General features: G+C 44.9%; 1 protein-coding gene across 27 annotated transcripts in view; it reads right to left on the bottom strand.

Moving 5' to 3' along the window:
- The window catches only part of EPB41L2 (erythrocyte membrane protein band 4.1 like 2), a 194,893-nt gene that overhangs the window by 100,205 nt on the left and 71,762 nt on the right, over positions 1-22,926 (bottom strand). For 25 of the 27 annotated variants that reach the window (XR_012002662.1, XR_012002666.1, XM_072764362.1 and 22 more), the window contains 2 exons: positions 4,492-4,967; positions 3,191-3,397 (listed from right to left, as the gene is read on the bottom strand). Coding sequence is in view for 25 of the 27 variants with exons in the window: in XM_072764362.1 (XP_072620463.1) it covers positions 3,191-3,397; positions 4,492-4,953 (669 nt within the window). In the remaining 2 variants the exon portion in view is untranslated. Of the gene's footprint in view, positions 1-3,190; positions 3,398-4,491; positions 4,968-16,813; positions 16,959-22,926 lie in introns of those variants that run through there. The other 2 variants (XM_072764382.1, XM_072764267.1) reach the window with 1 other exon arrangement.

Raw genomic sequence — 22,926 nt, 5'->3', positions numbered from 1 at the left:
CTCTCATTAGTTGATAAGCTAAGCAGTTAAACAGTTAATAAACAACATGAACCACATAATTAATAAGACTAATGAAGAGGACAGATCTGAAAACCAGGCCAAACTATTAAAACAGAAGATCTGAACACATGAAAAACGCCCTCTTCCCCCAAGACATGCACACATATATTCACACATACTTTGGAAATTTAAAAATTTAAAAATTTAGAAAAATGTCAGTGGTCAAAAACGACCCATAAGGGGATGCAAAAACATAAAGAACTGAATGGCAATGAAGAGCCCTATGTTCAAAACTTGTGCTCGCAACGAGATACTTGACGGGAAAACCAGAGTCATGAAAGCATGTGTATATTTAATATTCAACTCAAGAAATTAGAAAAACAAGGTAATCCAAAGGAAAAAATAAAGAGCAAAAGGGGGGAAATTCAACAAAGTAGAAAAGAAAAACCAAACGACAAAACCAAGTTGTTTCTTCAGAAAAAAAATAATTAAAGTGGTAACTCTAGGAAGAATGATCTGCAGGGTGGGGGATGGGGAAGACAAATAACACTAGAAAAAAAATGGATAAAAATTGAATGCAGGGCAGCCTGGGTGGCTCAGCGGTTTAGCACCTGCCTTCAGCCCAGGGTGTGATCCTGGGGTCCTGGGATCGAGTCCCCCGTCGGGATCCCTGCATGGAGCCTGCTTCTCCCTCTGCCTGTGTCTCTGCCTCTCTCTCTCTCTATCATGAATAAATAAAATCTTAAAAAAAATTGAATGCACAAGACGACAATGCTATGAAAACCTTCATGCCAGCGGATTAAGCAAATTAGATGAAATGCAGTTTCTAGTAAAACTGTGAATTACTAAAACTCAAGGAAAAACAGAAACAAACTCTGAGTATTCGGAAAGTGAATCAATGACTTGAAAACAACAACAAACAAACCCACTCTCTACTCTTTCCACCAGGACAAGACAGTTTTAAAGGGAAGTTGTATCACATCTCCCAAGAACAGGTAATCCCTGACTTACCCAAACATTTCCAGAGAATATTAAGAGGGAAGCAACTCTATGGGGCTTACGCCCTAGGCCACAGGATCTCATCAAGGGTTGAGAGAAAATTAAAGGTAATATATGCAAAAACCCTAGATTAAGAGTTACAAAATGAGTGCCAGGTCATCAGGAGTAAGTAGAGACAATGTGGGAAAAGTTCCACTTGGAGGTTAGTGGCTGGAATTCAAAGTGGCACGAGCACTTTGGAGATCACTTCACAGCACCTGGAAGTCTGAGGAAATAAAATCACAGTCTATCAAGGTCACAGCTCCCTGCAGAACCGTGCAAGGCCCACAACCCACCAAAGCACACAAAGAAACAGCGCAGAAGATGGAGAAACTGGTCATTCACAGTTAAAATACACGCAAGAGATTTACACACTGTTGCACAGAGCAAGGGAGGAGAGATGGGACTCAGACTTCACCAAGGTCTTCAAGGTCTTAGTTCTTAAAAAAAAAAAAAAAAAAAAATCTAAAAAAAAAAAAAAATCTGAAACAAATGGCAAAATGGGAACATGGAATTAAAATGTTTATGGTGAATATATACAACCATCCATTACTTTCTAGATTTTTGTAGTTTTTACACACATGTTGATGTTTTTACGTACATTTTGATATTTTAAAAGACAACAAAAATAGATTTAAATCATAAAACACGTTGGTAAATGTTGAGGTTTGGTGACAAAGAGCTTCAGAGAGAGCTGGAACCTTCTGAGGGACCTAAGCAATCTTATATTCTACAGTTTCTAGGCCTTTGTTTGGCTTGAATCATGGCTCAAGGTCAAGTGACCATCAAGCTGATTCTCACAGTTTAGATGCCCTAACGTCCAGGATAAGAGGGAGAAACAAGGGAATGTGATCAAATGTAACTGAGTCAAGGTGAGACCACCCCAGACGCAGTGTCCGTCTACCTGCCACCCCTTCCCCATCTCTCTCTGAGCATTAAGGATTCTTAATCCTCTTTTGCCGTTCCTGTTCTTGAAAATAACTGAAGTATCAGAATAATCATAACTAAAATGAGTAAAGTAGATAAAGGCAAGGACCATGAGACATTCATCTTAGCAACCTTGTGCTCTGGTGCACATTTAGATATATAATAAACTACTGTTCAACTAGCCAAGCTGAATGCTTTCATTGTAGTTAAAAGTATAACTTCTATTTTTAATAAGCAAGAATGCAAGGAATTAGGAAAAATATTTAATAGATGAGAAGACCCAAAAAAAGATTTAGAAACCAGATTTTATTTATTTAGTTATTTAGTTATTTATTTATTAGAGACCATATTTTAAATGAACAAATTAGGTCCCATGTGTAGCAAATGAAATAGGGTAGTTCTGTTCATGACATCCATAGTCAAACTGCCATGGCTGGAATTCTGGGTCACCCACAAACTAGTCATGACACTCCAGGCAAGTTAAACTGTCTACACCTTCCCCCAGGAAACCAGGGGAAATACCCATAGTAAATACCTAAATACCTACCTCACGTAGAGTCGTACACGTGTGACCTGAGAGAATCCAGCCCAAGCGCTTGACAGAGTTCTTCCGTGAACAACTATTAGCCTACGTTCTTGTAAATCAAGTCACTGAGCTATGAGAAGCAACAAGCTCTTCTGACAAAATGATAAGGCACTAGACGCTTTAAAAAAATTATATTGCTTTGGGTCACATCCACACTAATGAATTATACGCTTTGCAAGTCATGAGTGTTTTTTAATTAAATGAAACTAAATAAATGAGCTCGATTTTGTCATTATCTGACTCAGGATTAAAAAAAAAAAAAAAAACCACTTTGGGTTAAGCGCTGCAATTATCCTGGCTCTTGAAATAATCAACGGAGAACCACTGCTGGTTCTCCTCCAGCAAAACCCTTGTGGACAAGGGTGATAATACTTCACGCCCGCTCAGAACACACATGGCCAGTCCACACAGCCAGTCCAAACCGGCCAAACACCTGACTACCCCCCATCCTCCCCAAGGGTCAGGAAATACTGTCTGGAATAGACATGACCCTCCTGCGGGTTTTCCTGTTTTCTAAAGCAAACTGACGACTGGCTTATAGGAAGAGAAAACCGTGCACAGTGTGCCACCCCCACGCGAGGCGGCCGGGGCTCCCACGCTCACTGGACGCCACATGGCAGCCAGCGGTGCCGCACTCACCTCCAGGTCACAGCTGTACTCAGTGCCGTCAAGGAGCATCACCTTGCACTGGACCATTTTGGTCTTCTTGGCGGCTTTCTGGGCGGCCTTCTCTGCTTTCAGCTCATTGGTCTGCACCTCCTTGCTCTCCCTCTTTGCTGCTTCCTCTGACGCGTCTTCCTGCACCTCGTCCACCTTCTCTTTGCCCTTACCCACCTCTTCAGCAGACTGTCAACAGGAAAAAGCAAGCGCATAGTAAAGCTGACCAACTTGCAGAAGACCAAGCGTTCAAAGGGAAATCTGTAGTAAGAACTGGGATTGTCAGAAACCTTGTCGGCCCCGGGATCCCTGGGTGGCTCAGCGGTTAAGCATCTGCCTTTGGCCCAGGGTGTAGCCCTGGAGTCCTGGGATCGGGTCCCACGTCGGGATCCCTGCATGTAGCCTGCTCCTCCCTCTGCCTGTGTCTCTGCCTCTCTCTCTCTGTCTCTCATGAATAGATAAATAAAATATTAAAAAAAAATTGTTGGCCTGACTCCTAAAGACTTCAAAGCTTTGCTGGCAAGAATGTTCCCCGTTATCTGCCTTCCCCAAATCCGCCTCCCACCTCTTCATTTGCCAATTTGGTAACTTCAGCATTGAATGAGTCAAAGAAAATACATCCTGGCCACTAAAATTTAACTATCATTTCAAATAATAAAATTTCCAATTATAATTTCATGCCATGGTAAAACCTAGGCTGAAGTAACCAAAATGTTTGCACATACAAATCTCCTTCTTCCGACTCACTGAACGCTTACATACATCGAGTCAGAGGTAGAACAATCCACACTATTTAGAGAGGGGAGGAAGGATCCGCAGAGTATCTATCAAACCTTAAAAGGAAGGGATGTGAATGTTTTCTGTGGCTTGCACATAGAGTCCATTTTTTGGCCTTATTATTTTGGCAAGGTTTAAAGAAAAGTAACGAGGGATGCGGGCGGGCTGGGGGGAGTCATTCAGCGGTGGACCGACTGCCTTTGGCTCAGGGCGTGACCCCAGGGTCCTGGGATCGAGTCCCGCATCGGGCTCCCTGCATGGAACCTGCTGCTCCCTCGGCCTGTGTCTCTGCCTTTTTGTGTCCCTGCCTCTCTCTCTGTCTCTCATGAATAAATAAAATCTTTTTTAAAAAAAAGTAAAATAAAAATGTAGTAGTAAGGAGAAGGCCGTAGCACACCACTGTGGGCCCCACGCCGCAGACACGGCAGGCGAAGCCGAAGCCACTCCAGCACAGCTCCCCTGGGTTACCATGCGGTTGACGCCCCCAGGTTCAGTCTCAGACACACCTGGGCCTCGGGGCTGGCCCCGGGCTTCTCAGGCTTCTCGTCCTTGACCCCGGCTGTCACCTCCTGCTGTCTGCTCCCAGCGTGCTCCTGGGCTTCGGCCTGGGGCGGCCTCTCCCCTTCTGGAGGAGATTCCTCTCGACCTGCCACCTGCTCCACGACAGCCCGCGGGGGCTCCTTCGGCTCCTTGTCCCCAGCCACCACCAATGTATAGGACTTCTGCTTCTTCAGCCAGGGCGGCAGGAAGCGCGCAAGTCCCCTGCTCTCCGACGGCTCCCCCTCCCTCTTCTGACGGGGGCGACCCGGGCTGTCAGCTGCAGGCGGGGCCGGCGGCCCAGGCTCCTCGGGCTCCGAGGGTGGATTCTGCCAGTTCTCTGCTGCCTCCTTAGGCCTCTCCATGGCGGCGGCGCCCACTTTCTCGGGCTCCTGCTTCACCTCAGCTGCAGGGCCTACCTCGGTGGTCATGGCTACAGCTTCCACTGGAAATGGAACAGAAATCACACACGTTACCTTACGAGCGCGCTCCGTGTTAGCTGGGAGGTGAGAACGGGTGAGGACGGGCAGGAGGGGAGGCGGAGACACGCCGGGCGCAAGGGGAAACCTTCATGGGCACAGGATGGCTGAGATGGAGCCGCTGCCTCCGGAATTCTCCATCAGAATCGGAGAACCAGAGGTTGCATCACAATAGAATTGACGGATTCTGTACCAGCAGAGCTTAAAACTGTGAACAGCTTAGAGGGACTATTTTCATTGAGCTATGAATAATACACCCAGAAAACTTTTTTTTTTAAAGGAAAAATACTTCTCTCCCTACTTGGTGTCCTGTGTTCTATTGCACAAAATGTTTACTGATAATGTTAGAAAGTCATGGAGGCGGATGTTGCTGCAATTTCACATAGTGAGATCAAAATCTACAAAAATGTGACAAAAAAAAAACATCAGGTATTATAAAGATGAACTTTAACTGTGGAGCGTTCACTAGTGAGAAAATCAGACGCAGGGGAAAAAGGTGTTTTTTCCCCCAATTTAAATCCCCTAACATACCAGCATTGTTTCAGTGCAGCAGTCAGTCTTCTGAAAAAAGTACTCAAACTATAACCAAAAATCTAACCCTCCATCCCACGCGACCTCAAACATGGTTTACCTTGTAGATGTGGTTATAGGATAAGCACCTCGGGGCCCCTAACTGGAACCAAATGAAGACATTGGGGTGGGGAAAGATGCATCTAATAATTGATCCTATCATGCAAACAAAATTGAAGTTTAACCTGTAAGTAGAGGCACCTGGCGGCTCGGTCAGGCGAGCAGCTGACTCGATCTGGGCTCAGGTCCTGGGACCGAGCCCTACAGAGGGCTCTGCACTCAGTGGAGAGTCTCCTTGCGAATTCTCTCCCTCTGACCCCGGCCCCCGCTCACATGCTCTCTCTAAAATAAATGAATCTTTAAAAATAAATAAATCTGAAAGTAAATGGTGTCTCAAGTTCACATAAGCAAAGAGGGACTTGTTCAAGTATAACTCCCCCAGGGACAGTGTGAGGAAAAAAAAAAAAAAAAGGAACAGCAGAGACAGTACACGCTCCCCTCTCTTGCCATAGATAAAAGGCTGGCGTCCTGGCCAGTAGCAAACTCTCCAGCTATCTTCCAAAGTGGTACAAACCTCAATAGTTCAAAAAACAAAATAACGCTTGTTCTTTTTTAAAGATTTATCAAGATATAATTCACACATAATAAAAATCACCCATTTAAATTCTAGTTAATCATCTTAAGTCTATTCAAAAGGGTTGTACAATCACCACCACTCTCTAATTCTAGAACATTCTCATCACCCCCAAAAGGAACTTTGTAATCTATTAATAGTTACTGTCCATTAGCCCCTCCTCCCAGCTCCTGGTAATTACTTTCAATCCTCATGGATCTGCCTCTTCTAGACATTTCAAATAGATGGAATTACACAACGTGGCGTTTTCACAGAGCGCAGTGCTTTCGAGGGTCATCCATGCTGCAGCACGCATCAGTAGTGAACCTGTTTCTTAAAATATTCTTCACCATCTTTTGCAAATCATGTATCTGGTAAGAGTCTAGTAACCTGATTATTGCAAAGAACTCCTATAACTTGTCAAAAAAAAAAAAAAAAAAACAGAAGATTCTTAATGGGAAAAGAATTTTGAGTACACGTTTCTCCACGGAAAATATACAAATGGCCAATAAGCCCTGGAAACCATGCTCATCGTCATCAGTCTTTAGTAAGACACAAACCCGAACCGGGTTGGGAAAGCTTAGAGCTCTCGACCTTGACAGTGAGAATGTAAAATGGTGCAGCCACTTTGGGAAAGTTTCTCAAAAAAGTTACAGTCACCCATGTGACCTAGCAACTCACCCCTAGATATGCACCCACGAGAAATGAAAACCCAGGTTCCCAGGAAAACTTGTAAATGAATGTTCCTGACAGCCTGCTTCATAATAGTCAAGAACTAGGAAGGACCCACATGCCTGCCAACCATGAACGGACGACACAGGCGAGTCCATACAACAGAACGTCACGTCGTACGAGCACTGAGGTACGACATACGGGGTCACACACAGGCCCTGAAAACATTATTCTAAGTGAAAAAAATACAAAAGGCCACATGTGGTATGATTCCACTTACATGAAATTTCCAGAATAAGCAAATCCCCACAAAGTAGGTTAGTGGTTGCAAAGGACTGGAAGACGGAGAGAACAGGGAGCAACTGCTAGTAGGTACAGGGTCTCCTTTGGGGGTGATGGAATATTCTGGAACTAGGCCGTGGTAATGGCTGTACAGCCCTGTGAACACACTGAGAATCACTCAACTGTGAGCTTTAAAGGTGTGAGATCTCAATAATAAGAAATAGTTTTAAAAATGTTAGTCGTGGGGCCCCTGGGTGGCTCAATCACTTAAGCGTCGGCCTCCAGATTTCAGCTCAGGTCACAATCTCAGGATCATGAGATCGAGCCCCACATCAGGGTCTGCACTGGGCACAGGGTCTGCTTGGCCCTCTCCCTCTGCTCCTCCCCGTGCTCACACCCACACTCTCTCTCACAAATAAAATCTTAAAAAAAAAAAAAAAAAGGTTACTTGCTTCTGATGCGGGAGGGTGAGGACGTTCAGCCGGCCTGCCTACACTGCATGTGCCGGGCACATGAACAAGGAAGGACTGCCTGCCTTCGAGAAGCTGACAGGGGAAAGGCGGCGGGCAGGTTAAGTCGAGAGCACGGGGGGCCCCTGAGCCGCTGGCAAGTGACGGGCCTTCTCCCAGGCAAGGGAGTCAGCGTCCGGGCGCGGCCCAGCACAGGCAGTGGCCAACAGGACAGCGTCCGCCACAGGAACCCACGCACTGCACACGCCGTGGCGGTGGAGACAGGGCTCGCAGTGGCGAGGCAGAGAGGACAGGCGCGGGCAGCAGGCAAGCCAGGACGTACACGTGCCTCTGGATCACGCCGAGGAAGGCCTCGAGGGTGACAGAAACGAGGAGTCACACGGCGTCTTCCAAGGTGTAACGCCATCAGGCCCGTGGTGTAGACGGCCCGGCCCGGCCGCAAGGTGCAGGATGGGGGGAGCCTGTCCCAAATGCCCACACGACAAGGGGGGGGGGGTCACACGCTGGTGGCAGCAAGTTGAAGGGGGGGAAGTCGAGGAAGCTGGGGCCATGGGAGACCCGCCGCCAGAACAGGGAACCCAAGGAAAAGAGGCTCAGACGCAACCGGTTTTGAATTCACTGCTCTGACCCATCTGTGGAGCCGACCTCCTGTCGCACGGCCTCGAGCAGACACGGGGGACGTGGTGGATCCGGGGCCCGCATCCTGGGTGACGGCTCAAGGCACCAAAGATCCGGATGCCACCAAGAGGGACAGCGTAGTTGGAGACCAGAGGGTCCGAAGGGCCTTCCCCGCGCCCAGCATCCCCGGGCCCGGCAGGGAAGGCGGAGCGCCGAGGAAAGCGCAGGAGAGCAGGAGGGGAGGAGGGAGGACCCCGGGCCTGGGCTCCCGGGCAGAGGGGCCAGGGGACCGGGCACTGACCCCGGCCCACCCACCGGGCCTCGGCCTCCCCGGTTCCACCCACCCGGCGGCCGCAGACTAGTCCCCACCACGTGAGGCACGGCCCGTAGGGACACATCTCTCCGTGGCCATGTCGGCCTCTAGCACCGTGTCGGGCAAACTGGGAAGTGAACCCACAGTCCCAGCAGCGTGGCCACAGAGCTTCCAGGCTGTTCTGCCATGAGAAAGGTTATCCCCAACATTCCTGAAGAGCAAACACCGCTGATCTTGCACACTATGGAACTATACTGTGTCTTCAGGTAGTTTTTGGAGAAAATATTAATTCGATATAAACTAGAGTACATGAAAAATATTAAGGCATCACCTTCATCTAGGACGACGAGACGCATGATTTGTTAAGTCACTATAAAGCTGACATTAAGGGGCAGCCCAGGTGGCTCAAACGTTTAGCGCTGCCTTCAGCCCAGGGCGTGATCCTGGAGACCCAGGATCGAGTCCCGCATCGGGCTCCCGGCATGGAGCCTGCTTCTCCCTCTGCCTCTCTCTCTCTCTGTCTCTCATGAATAAATAAAATATTAAAAAAAAAAAAAAAAAAGCTGACATTAAGGAGCTTTCTTCTCCAAAGATCTGAAATGAAAGCTCAGGTAAATAGAATGAAGTTACTATTCATAAACCTAAGTTATTTTTTCCCCTCAATTTATTTAAACTAAAAAAAAAAAAAAGTAAAGTAAAATTCACCCTTTTCTTCCACTTCTACATCTGAGAACCACCAGCTGTCCTCTTTATCAGGTTGGTTTTAAGTTCCACACGTAAGAGATGTTAAGGTATCTTTCTCCGACATTTCACTTAGCGTGACGCTCTCCAGATCCACCCAGGCCATTACAAATGGCAAGAATTCATTCTTGTTTATGAACAAATATGTGTGTGTGTCACAAATTCCTTATCCATCACCCATCAATGAAAACTTAGGTTGTTTCCACGCATTGGCTGCTGTAAGCAATGCTACAGTGAACATGGAATGCATACACCTCTGAGTTAGTGTGCTTTCATTTTCTTCTGATAAATATCCAGAAAAGGAATTAATTTAAATTTTCTGTGGAACTTCCATTCTGTTTTCTCCAGTGGCTCTATCACTAGTAGGTATTTAAAATTTAAAGTCATGTCTCCCAATAAGACCTTTACCTCAGTTCTTGAACTGGCCCCATATTGCACAGAAGGTCTTTTTCCTTCTTTTATTTTTTAAGATTTTATTTAAATTCAATTTGCCAACAGGTAGCATAACACCCGGTGCTCATCTCATCATGTGCCCTCCTTAATGCTTGTCACCCAGTTTCCTTCTTTAAAGGTGCCATTTTCCATGTACCACGTAAGTAGAGAATATTATTTACATTAATCATGAAACGACCAAGGTTGATTTTTAGTATATACTCCTTAATAATTACATTTTAAGAGTTGAGTCAATGCCCTGGTAAAAACTGAAATAAAAATGTCCCACTCTTGTTCAAGCTAATCAAGATAACTGGTAACTTTCTAATTACTTTGGCTGTAAGAAATAACCTGGAGACCAAGCAAGTAATGTTCATTTTTGGTCAAAATATTTTAGAAGCAATGAAATATGAAACTTAAAAAATAATAATAAAATGAAATAAAAATTTAAAAAAATTTAAAAATAAAAGTAAAAATAAATTTAAAAAAGCAATGAAATATTAAACTAAACTTTCCACTATGTTAGAAGCATTAATGTTTGCATTTTAATCATAAGAGCTGTCACTTACTGGACAGCTACTGTGGAATCAGACAACATTCATAATTTCTGCTCTTGAAAACATCCTACAGGGAAGGTATTATCCTCATTTTATATGTAATAAGCAAAGGGTAAAAGTTAGGTGATTTGTCCAAGGCTCCTGATGGAGGCCCACACACCCCTGTATCTCATAACTGCACTGTTTGCAATAACTGACCAACCAGGGCTCTTGGCGTAGTCCTCAAGGAAAATCCATGCCAGTTTATGAAAATGATGATAGAAGAGGATTCTATCCTGTGATTTACCATAATTAGGGTTGCCCCCCCACCCCCTGTAATAAGAAATTTATAGATGAGTAACCATCACAAAGGAAATCATATTTGAATGTTATTATTGGCTCCATAATCACAGCTGAGCTGGTGAACAGAAAGTAGAGACAAGGTGCTAACACAGAAAGAGCACAGATGACCACACCATTAACAAGCCTCCACGAGGGGCACCCGGGGGGGCTCAGTGGTTGAGCCTAGGCCTTCAGCCCAGGCCGTGATCCAGGGGTCCCGGGATCGAGTCCCGCGTCGGGCTCCCTGCATGGAGCCTGCTTCTCCCTCTGCCTGTGTCTCTGCCTCTCTCTCTGTCTCTCATGGATAAATACATAAAATCTTAAAAAAAAAAAAAAAAAGAGAGAGAAGCCTCATAAAGTAGTCTTCCTCAATCACTACTGTATTCACACTTTTAAGTTGAAGAACCTCAGAGCCGATCAGGATCATCCATCCAAACACACGTTACATGATAAAAAAGCAGGAGGGAGGTGGGTGGGGAATGGGCTACCGGGGTGAAGGGTATCAAGGACCGCACTTGCTGTGAAGAGCGCTAGGTGTTGTACGCTGCTGCTGAATCACTCAATTCTACTCCTGAAACCAATACTGCACTGTATGTGAACTAAACTTTAAATAAAAATTAAAAGAAAAAAAAAAGATAAACAGAACTGGGGAATTGTATTAAAAAAATGTATTTTGTAAATACTCAAAAATAAGGGTGGGTATAATTCTACGTAAATAAGTACATTCTTAAAATAGTTTCAAGAGATCAACAAAAGCTCAAACCTAAACACTACCTTCTTTGTTGACATAATGGTTTCTTGAACAAATTACCACCATCAAGAAAACATGATTATAAGCACATCCATTCACCATAATTATCATGCCTGTGACTCTCAAGAGTTTCAAATGTGGATAAGCCTTTAAAGTCCATCACCCACTAAAATGGCAACTCCTGCAGTGGAATGCAAGCCCCCCTCCCGCCCCCATGAAAGCCCCATCAGGGCTGGGATCTTTCTTCTCTTCACTGCTCTGTTCCCAGCACCTAGACTGGCAGGTAGGGGTACCACGCAGAGTGCTGTGAAACTGCCTAGTCTGATACACTCAATTTTATCTTATCAACAAGGAAACGGAGGCTCAGAAACACAGGAGGTTTGCCCAAGATCACAAAGCTGGACTAGGGAAGCCAAACGCAGAACTGTGATTTCCCAAATGCTCATTCCACTAATTATATATTATAAATACAATTACAAACACCTAAAATCCATCACTAGTATGGTTATGTGACATATAACATACTAAGACCCTTCTGCTTATCAGCAACCAGAAAGAATACTGCTGTGCACAGCCAGCCCATTACACAAGCGTGTGGCTCTGACACAATTATCACGTTGGCATTCTCCATCTGGGTCGGCAGCGCCGTTCATTACTGTAAGGGCTCCATGAGAAAAAGCACGCATCACTTACCACGCGACCGAGCGGAAAACCATCAACAGAGGGTCAGCCCTGGTTAGGTAAGGAGTGTGTTACACAAAACCATTCTTTTTGTCTTACCTTTATTTTTATTTTTTTTAACGATTTCATTTATCCACTCATGAAAGACACAGAGAGGGGCAGAGACCCAGGCAGAGGGAGAAGCAGGCTCCATGCAGGGAGCCTGATGTGGGACTCGATCCCGGGACTCTGGGATAAGGCCCTGGGCTGAAGGCGGAGCTAAACCGCTGAGCCACCGGGGTCGCCCTTTGTCTTACCTTTAAAATGTGAGGTCCGTTCCCAGGCACTATCTCTAGTGCTAGCCCAAAACCTGCCACCCAACGGGTGCCCTCATCAGAGCCACAACAAGCGAGGCCAAGCAGACACACTACTCTAGACACTCCTACAGAGAGCTTCAAGCAGGGGGTTCCTAATTATTGGGTCCAGACGTTTCCTTAAAACCTCGAGAGACCAGAGCCACTCTGCGAGCTCTCGCTGCTAATAAGATGCCCGTACAGGGACGAGGGAGGTGCTGTGGCCAGTGGATGGCTCTCACCCTGGGCTGAGATCAGACCTCCAACAGGAGGCCTTGGATTTCTACCAACAAAGCTCGGTCCATCAGACAGCGGAGCACAGATTTGCAAATGGAAAAGTAGGATTTCTAACCTCCCAAGTGATGGTAAGGGAACCAAAAGGCTTTCCTGTGAACTTAGAGGAAGACATTTAGTTGTGCTACAAACAGACCTCTGTGACACGGGCAATGTGGGGACAGCTTCAATTCTGCCACTTTCTGGGTCTGACAAAACCGGTTTTCATCTACTGTGACTCAGCCACGGGGCATACAGGGCAACTTTCTGATACCCACAATCACTTGCTTATGTCCAGCTCCTCCAACAGCTACGGCCCAAGACAAGGTCCTTAAATACCCAACCATGTTCCCTGGAAGCATCGAATGTGAGAGAAAAACAAAAACAGTAACCCCAATGTAAGAATGATTCAGCAGCCACCTAACTCTACTCAGGAAAGAGTAAGAGCTGTGCTTCTCAAATAATACATACGGCAAGAAAAAGGTGAGGATGGGGAAAGGAGGACGATGAAAGGGAAGAAAAAGGGAAGAAGAATGTCTGGAGAGGAAGGAGCAACAAAGCAGGCCGAGGGCATGTGATTCCTCTGTCCCTTGTAGGTTTACTTTTCTCAAGCCTTAGAAGGTCCCATATTCCATATTCAAATACGTGCAGCTACATCCCACAGAGACAATCTGTTAGTCTGAGTTCTCTATATGCTGAGGATGAACAAGGGATGTTTTCAAACGACCCAATGCTGCCCACCCCAGTTACCTTAATAACACACCCTATGACTTGTGTTTTTAAGGGATAAAGAATCTATGAGAGAGTCAGAACTCTTTCTGTAAAGATACAAGCTAGCATCTGGCTTAAATTAAACCCACATACACAAAAGATAGAACCATCGCCCTGGGCTAGCCCAAACCTGGGCAGGGTCGGGTTACACTCAGAGCACCATTTCCTCCACCTTTCTCTCTTCACAGAACTCCAGTTTTGCTGGGCTTTTCTCTCCTCCACACACAGGCCAGGGAGGTGGGCTCCAGGCCGGCCCACAAGGCAGCGATCTACTCATCGAAGGCCACGCTGGTTCCCTTCCCCTGCCAAGATGACACGCACAACACGCCTCCTGGGGGGCTTCCGGAAAGATCCCTCCCCGTGGAGAGAGCCCCACGCTAAAGGCCCCTGCTCTGCCTCCGAGCACCGTGCCCCTGACCCCCGGAAATGCCATGCCCACAGTCGTATCCGGTAAGGGAGACCGGCCGAGGACCGGGGGACACAGCGGAGCCGGCACGCCGCACAAGGCCAGGCTCTATGCTTGAGCTTCGCATTATGCGCAACAACACAGTTCCCACCAGGAACAAGGGACACAGTGGAGCCGGGGGTTCCAGTCCTGCAGACGCTCTCAGCCTCCCCATATTCCAAGGCAAGCACCGAAAACGGAGCTCTGGGTCGCCTGGGTGGCTCAGTGGGTTAAGTACCTGACTCGATTTCAGCTCAGGTCTTGATCTCCGGGTCATGAGTTCGAGCCCTGTGTTGGGCTCCATGCTGGGTATGGAGCTTACTTTAAAACAAAAACAAAGGGATCCCTGGGTGGCGCAGCGGTTTGGCGCCTGCCTTTGGCCCAGGGCGCGATCCTGGAGACCCGGGATCGAATCCCACGTCGGGCTCCCGGTGCATGGAGCCTGCTTCTCCCTCTTTCTGTGTCTCTGCCTCTCTCTCTCTCTCTCTCTCTCTCTCTCTCTCTCTCTCTCTGTGTGTGTGTGTGTGTGTGTATGACTATCATAAATAAATAAAAACTAAAAAAAATATAGACACATTAAAAAAAATAACTAATAAAATAAAACAAAAACAAAGTGGTTAAAAATAAATAGATGAGCCTTAAGAAACTGGAAACACACAGGAACTACCTCAGGTGGGTCATGGCCCTCATACCTAAGAGCCGTGCTTGTCAAATCGTCCCATTTTTCCCTGATGTACAAATTCTTAGAGCCTACTATCAAAGTTAATATCTGAGGTAGGATAAATGATAAATTCTTCATCCTAACAACTGTAAATAAGAATGAGATCTTAGAGTTCCTCAAAGTGTAAGACTCCGTTTCTTCATACACTGGGAGGGCCCCCAATCCAATGAAAATCAGGACATAATTTTCAATACTGTTCAATTCCAGTAACACCTAAGACAAGTGCTAAGAATCTTATTTGTTAAAAGCCAAGTTCTTGCTGCTTTCATTAAGATGACGAGCATGGGATGATGTACAGAATTGCTGAATCACTATACAGCACGCCTGAAACTAATACAACACTGTACAGCAACTACACTGGAATTAAATTAAAAAAAAAAAAAAAGACATCAAGAAAGGTCTGGGCAACGTGAAGTCTTCTCTAAAGCAACTAGGGTCATCCCCAAAACAGACACCTTTTCCTAGAATGTGCAGAAGTCATTAAGGATCCCAGTACTTACTGGATTATCGTTCTCATCTCCAACATGCACACAAACCTTGTCCTACCGGACCCTCCAACAGCACACACTAATCGAAGTGACAGAGACATCCCGACCCCTGCTGGCTCCTCATTAAGCAATTATGCATGGTGTGCTCAGAAATATTGACGAACTGCATTGAATTCCTTCTCTCAGACGGGGCCCCAATTTTTTTTTTCTTTTAAACAGCCAGAGCTAGATCTCCATTCTTTCTGTGCGAAGCTATCTAATCTTTGGATAAAATAACACAGTGGTTTGGACATCAAGTCTGAGAACGTAAAAAGACCAGGATTAGAATTCCAGCTGTGTCTCCTACTAGCCATGTAATAACCATGGAGGCTATCCAGCCTTGCTGAAGTTCATTTTCCTCATAAGCAAAACAGGGATAGAATACACACTCACTGGGGTGCTTGAAGGATTAAATTAGATGCTATACATAACATGCCTAGCACACAGTAAACTTCTAATAAATGGTGGGCTGCTGTCATCAAATAGAAGTTCAGGGGGAAAAAAGGGACTCTGCCCCTTTGTTCACTAAAAATAAAATAGTAACAGAACAGAAATGATAGTGATGATATCACCTATTTGCTGAGCATTGTTCTAGAGACTATGCATGTGGCGACTGCTTTAATCTTCACGACTCTTTGAAGTAGGAACTAAGAATATTCCCGTGTGATAGATGAAGGAGGAAAGACAAGATAAAGGATTTACACAAAGCTACATAAACACATGTAAGAGCCAGGATTCAGCCCAAAGGTCCGGCTCCAGGCCTTCCGCAACACTGCCCTCAGTCCCAAACAATGTCGCTATCACGTGACTGACGCCTAGCACGGTGCCTGACGCTTCGTGATCTGTAGAAAAAAGCAAAACTCAGACTCTCACTACCCACTTGCTGATCTGCTGTCCTAAGCAATATGTTCTAACCGGGCCCCTGATAAATCTCACCTATTTTCGGGATGTCGGTCGTATAATTTAGGCCCTTCTCTCGGAAGGAAGGTTTCTCGAGGCCTTTGACACATAGGTAGCAGACACAGCGATGGAGATGAAAAGAACCCCGCTCTCAGCCCAGTGAGGGGCAGAGGTAGCAAGACCAGCTTTAATATAGATTCCAAACACTCATCACTAATTCAGACATGTGGGTCATTTAGATTCAGAAACGACTACTGGTTTGAAAAGCCAACGGTTTTCTTCAAAGCCACCAGCGTCCTATCTTCAGGAAGCCACACAATGGGCCACACGGGAACTCTTGGTGAAACACTCTTGAAATACAAAAAGGCATCATGCTTTTTAAAGAGCACTTAATTTTCATTCTCAATTGTGTTTGTTAGGTATGTATTTGCTCTCTAGCAAAATTTAAGTGATTCGAATAAAAAAGCCAAATAAAACAGTCCTGGTTATAAATTCCTTCAACGACAACAACAACAACAAAAAAAAAACTTTCAATTTTTGAAATGGCTAAGGCTGACTAGCCCCCAACGAGAGGCAGAAAGTGAAATACAGAGTTAAGAGGAATACAAAGGACACAAACGTATGAAAAGGTCTCCATCACGTGCCTAGTACAAGAAACGAAAATTAAAGATTCAGAATGGAAAAATCCAAAAGCTTTATCATGTAATCACTGAACAAGACGAAGGGGACAGAGGAGCATTCTTAAATTACTTCCAGAAGAGAAAACGGGCACGAAAGTCAACTTGTCAGCGGCTGTCAGAATTCCAAACGTGCGACTCTCACCAGTTATCCTGCTTGCAGGAACGAATTCCACACATACACCTGCACACGTGTAACGTAAAATAATTCTGTATGGGTGACTCGCTGTGACATCGTAATAGCAAACGATCAATGCCCATCGATAGGTGACATTATACAGCTGAATCCCACGCAACTGTAAAGAAATAAAAAGAAGGTATCCATCCCAGTTACAGAAATATCTCCCAGTTACACTGTCAAGTATACAAAGCAAGATTCAGATAGCACACCTGAAGTACGACACCTTACCTGAAAGCCAGGTATGCGCCGCCAGTTATAAATACGTGAATACACATACACATATTTGCATCTATAGGCACAAAAAATAGGGAAGGACACAGAAGAGAAAGGGCAACGATTACAGGGAATGCTGAGAGGACACTAGGTAGATGAGGTACAGACCTACAAATATGGGAGCCAAATTTTTCAGGGAGAAGTTTGCACAAACTGAAGAATGTAAAAGATTTCTTAAGAGGACAGTATTTTGCATGAACATATCCCACGCATGAGTCTGCTTCCGTGGAGATGATCCAAATGCCACAACTGCCATAAGCGACAGCGCCCTTTCACCTCGCTCTGTCCTCATGAGCCATATGGGTACAAAAGCCTTCCAATTTATTGCAGCTCAAAAGTAGCATTATGAGAGCTTGAAATAAAATTGATTTTCTGGCATATGAAGTTTAAGCTCGTTTCTATCTCAAAGAGGTGGACACTTCGAGTGGCCTCCAAGTCAGCCTACATGATGAATCCACCCCTTACCCTACACAGGCTGCTCTCCTCAGCAGGGAAAGCTCAAAACCTAAGCTTTTAGAACAACTGGACATCTTTTAAGTAAATCGATTCTTCTTTGGAAGATCCTGTGAGCATGATTCTTTCCACCTACGTGGCTGCTGTCTGGTACCTACATGTGAAAGGACTCAAGGCACAGTCTTTTCCAGAGAAGGCTTCTATGGCTCCAGAGAATGAGCCTTGCTCATCTTTAGCCTCTTCCCCTATGGTGTAGGGTTAAGACAAGAAGGCATCTTGGCTAACAGGAACACTGGTTTAAAAAAAAAAAAAAAAAAAAGGAACACTGGTTTACGTGCAGGTAGGCCAAAAAAATTATTCCTATTCTCTCCTGGAGGAGTAAAAACAGAGAACTTGGAAACAGATTTAAGTGTCGAAAAAATTGTTTAAAGGGAAATAAAACAGATTGGGAAGATTCTTATTAAACTTCTAAGCCAGTCACACATAAACATCCCCGACCTGTCAGCGGCATCCTCCGCATTTACAGGGAAAAGCACGAACAAAACTGGCCTGACAAGCACAAGGTCATGTCTCCTATCTACACCTCTTCCCTGCCCACTTCTGCTCCTAAACTCACATTAAGAGGGTAACACTTTTCTGCAGATGAGTAACTACATGTTTCTGGTGCAGCGTTATGCATCTGGCGGCTTCTCGATAAAATGTCTTTTGTGATGTTCCTCGTACTTGGGAAACATCTGTGCCCGCACCATACAACATTCCATAAAAGAGAAAAATACCCTAATGTGCAGTTTCTTCCAATGACATCTGCAGCCAGGCTCAGAGCAGAGCCAACACCAGCACTCTCTCCTCCTCCTAACAGGCACCCGGGAGCGGGCTTTTCCTGAGGCTCATCCCACAACTACCTTCCAATAGGATCCTTCCCCAGCCCCATCAGGAAACTCACTTGGTACCAACTGGTAACCTACCACCAGTCTAATATTATTTCTGCGTGAATAAAACTCTAAATTCTTTAGCTAAAATTCTTTAGTTCAGTAGGCTTTTTCCAAATAAGCTAACAACAAATCCACCAAGGTTAACTGCACAGGATAAACGCACAGGCTGCAGACGCTGCATTTTAGTAGGTCATAAGACAAAGTCTTGTCAAAATCAATCAACTCACCACACTATGACAAGGCCACCAAGCTGCAGCCTACACTGATCTCCCACTTCCAAATCCTCTTCTCCGTAAGCTTTGGAACACTGCAGTCAACAGGCATAAATATCTGAACCTTGTTGAAAACTATAATTCACTTTTAAAATGTTGATCGTTAGCTCTTCTTCCATTTTAAATATTTACAGCCCTACCAAAGAGCCATGCCCATGCACAGCACATGTTCTTAAAATAGGAGACACTAAACTGAGGACTTTTCTAGCTGAGGCAAGCAGATCCAAATGTTGACACTAGTCTGGCTGGTCGGCAGAAGGTGCTGCAGACTGTTAGCATATGGACCCTCCGAGGCTGCATGAGAAAAGCAACTGTCCCCAGGCGGGAAAAGCTGTGACTACAATGGAACTAGAGACATGCCATTTGGAACTCCTCAAGCCTTTCTCTCCTCCCCCTCCCCCCCCCCCAAGTATTTCTACTCTGAGCTTTAGTTTAGTTCAAAAACTATTTTACTTAGTAAAAGCTTCAAACACAGACTTCTTGGGTGGGGCTGGCTAGGACAAATTTTTGCTTTAGCTAAATACATTTCTTTCTTTGGAGGGAAGAGTCTCAAAATTCAACATTTGTAAACCTGATTCGGTACAGAATCCTGCTGGAGAACATGCCAGGATGTGCATCCAACCTTCAAGATCCAACAAAAATTCAAGAACCCCAGATGTCAAGGCTTAATATTTCCCTTTCCAACTTTGTGATCCAGTAGGATGTTACCCTAGAGGTCACCAGCGCATCACAGGGTACGCAGGGGCACGCACGTGGAGGTGGGGCGGGGCGCCTGAGGCTGGCTGTCCACAGCACCAGGGTCACCAGCACAGGTATTTATTCCCATACCCAGTGGCCCATCACTTTAAGAGATGGTTCTTTGCTGGGCCCCCAAAAGGAAAACCTCTCCTTCACAGGTACATACGTGCTTCCCTGCCCCCAAATATGCCAGCTGGTAACTGCTTCGGTGGTCTAAGAGCAGCATTCCCTCAGGGTGGACAATCACAGACCCTGCAGAGATCATCTGGCAGTCACAGTGGTACTGCTTGTTTCATTAGAAAGGAACACTAAAGCAAGGTCCTTTTTTTTAAAGGAAGTTGTTAGATTAATAAATTATATCAAGAAAAAGCAGGAAGATAATTTTTTCTAAGCCTGGATGTCAGAAGCTGGGCAATAATGGGGAGTTGTCTCATTTCTTCAAAGTGACAACAGATGACCTATTCAGTAAAAAAAGAGGTTAATACCTATCCCTATTCAAACAGTATTTACTGAGGGTGTGACAACTGCAAAACACATACGATTCTCGATCGCTGTTCATGGCCACTAAGTCTGCAGATGCTAAAAAATGTGACTTCAACTCTGTGCTAACCACAGTACAAGTGCCTTTAAGCAAATGAGTTAGGCTGAAAATGAAGCAGTTTCTAAATTAAAATCTGTCACCCTTTAACATGTTTAAAGAGTAACTGTAAACTATTAACCTTGCACAGTGCTCATTGTGCTTTAGGAACAATTCACTTTCACACAGTATATCGTACGCCTGAATAAATCGACTGTGAACAACAGGACAAGTATGTCACATAAACCAACTATCTCCATTATTCTCATAGGTCAAGCCTGAAAAAGCAATTATGTTAAAGATAACTGGACAAAATTCAACATCTGCCTAGAAAAATGCACACAAGGAGGCCAAAGCTAAACTCTGGCCACACGCACGCACACAAAGGTACTTTACATAGGACTTGGATCAAATATAGCTGAACGCACCCCCTGCCAAGCAGCATACTTACCTAGGCTCCATGGACTCTGTACATTAGTATTTTCCAAATGTTCAGGCCCCTGGATATTGACACTCACAAAAGCAAACTTTCTTCAAAAGCCAAAACAAACAAGCACATCCCACAAAACCCACTGCTACAACAGAAAGGTCCTCAAATCTCCCCCCTTAAAATACATACGCAGCTTTTTTAAAGTACATGGAGCCCGCTGTCTGCTGTTCCCTCATTAGAAGCCTGGGAAGCTGATGGGAACCCAGCTCCCAAAAGCCTACAGAGCAGGACCGGCCCCACCCAGGTGGGACGCGGCTGGAGAAGGGCATGCCCAGCTGGGTGCCAAGCCACTTCATTCCCCAGCCAGAAAATCCACACGGGTCACAGGAAAAGTCATCTTCCCGCTGCTCGCTCTGCCCACTAAGTGAACACTTCACAGAAAGAATGGTTTTAACAATGACTGTAATTTTATGAGTCTAGTTTTTATAATCCTACTATTGCTGAAAAATTTCTCCTCAGTGTTGGTATCATTTTGGCTGTGGGTTTGTGCCTCTTAACCCTTCCCCCCCCCCCCAACTTTGTTTTTTATTTCTGTCATTTGAATCCCCCTACAGAGAGACACCAAAAGCATATGTATAGAACACAGAATCGAATCTATCTCTATAAATTATCATTTATAGATACCAAAAAAAAACCTGTAAACACATAGGTGTTTCCCTTTTATGTATTGAAAACTGGAATATTTTGATATATTTGTAAAATAATTTGCTTATTCATTCAGACTGTATTTAAAAATAGAGGCTCCTTTAAATTTAAATTTATAGGTACCATCGTATGGTCACAAAGCTGCTAAGTCCCTGCTTTGTCCTTGTCAATCCTACACGAGACATGATTGGATGCAAAAGGTAATCCTATATCCACAGGTCATATGAATACAAATACCTAATGGAAAGAAAAACACACTCCAAGTCATTAAAGAAAAATGTATTAACTTTAAGATTCCGCTAAGAGATCTGAGAAATGACTAACCTTCCTTAATCCTACAACACCAACCCTCTGCCCTTTACATTTCCACGGTTTAAATTCAGGTGTACGTGTATGTTCCAGTACAAATCCTCACATTAGTAATTCAGGACCAAGAGACTGCATCTAAGGATGTACTTTCATACCCTCACTGTGCTACCATGTTCTTAGGTCAATGAGTATTATGTGCTCACTCCACCTACAGAATCTTGAGAAAAAGTCTCTTCAAATTACTTGAAATATTTAAAACAAATGTAACATCAACATAAAAAAATATGTTATGAAACATGTTAGTGAAAATATGTCCCAGTAGCAGCTCTGAAGAGACTGATCCATCAAAATAAACAAATACGAAACATACCTTTTCCTGAAATAGGTTACTCTGTGGAATCCCTAAGGCTCAGAACTCCCGCTATGCCAGGCAGCACTGCATCCAGTGAAGGTAACAATGGTAGATGTCTACAACCCATCCCAGCCATCTCTCATCACCCCTGTGCCCCCTATGCTCATAGCTCTCCTACTGCTATTGACTGAATTGTGTCCGCCCCAAAATTCACATGCTGAACTCCCACTGTGCTGATATTTGGAGCTGAGAGCTTTGGGGGAGAAGTCAATTTGGAGGAGGTCACAAGGGTGGGGCCACCATGATGAATCAGTGCCCTCATAAGAAGAGACACACCAGACAGTCTGCTTACTCTCTCATTCTCCCCTGTTCTCTCTCACTTCACTACGTGGCAGCCAGCAACAAGCCAAGAAGGGAGCCTTCACCAGAAAGAGACCATGCTAGCACCTTGATCTTGGACGTCCAGCCTCCAGAAATGTGAGAAAATGTGCATAAGCCACTCAGTGGTGCTGTCCTAGGGCAGCCCACGTGGATCATGGCACCTACTTTCTCAATAATACAGCCCCATGCTACTGCTCAAGCTCCTCTGCTGTCTTCAATATAAAAGATCCTGCTCCTAAGACATCTGAATTTCATTGTTTAAACAAAAGATTAAGAGAAGACAGGAAAATCAGTTTTATGGCACTATAATCTGGAAATAGAACCATCCATACAGAAGATAAAAAGAAAACCCAGAAAATATAAATGTTTCCAAATTCATACACCCAATAAGTGGTAGAGTCAGAATTCACACCAATCAATTCCATCTGTCTCGAAAGCCAACACAAGTGGCATGGACACCATAGTGGTAATAAGCAGAGCTGCTCCCCAAACCAACGTACCTTTCCACCAAGGTCACATCACTGCTATTTTAACACCTTTGTTTTCCAGATGAGTAAACTGAGCCCCAAGGAGTGAAAGAACTTCTCCACAGTTACTCAGTGGGTTGCTGGCAGAGAAGTACACAAACGAAGTCCAGGGTCATTTAATCCATTCA

This window comes from Vulpes vulpes, chromosome 1 (assembly GCF_048418805.1).
Source record: "Vulpes vulpes isolate BD-2025 chromosome 1, VulVul3, whole genome shotgun sequence".
Taxonomy (NCBI): Eukaryota; Metazoa; Chordata; class Mammalia; order Carnivora; family Canidae; genus Vulpes; species Vulpes vulpes.
The sequence above is the reverse complement of the archived record's forward strand: the minus strand, read 5'-3'. Positions and strand labels throughout refer to the sequence as shown.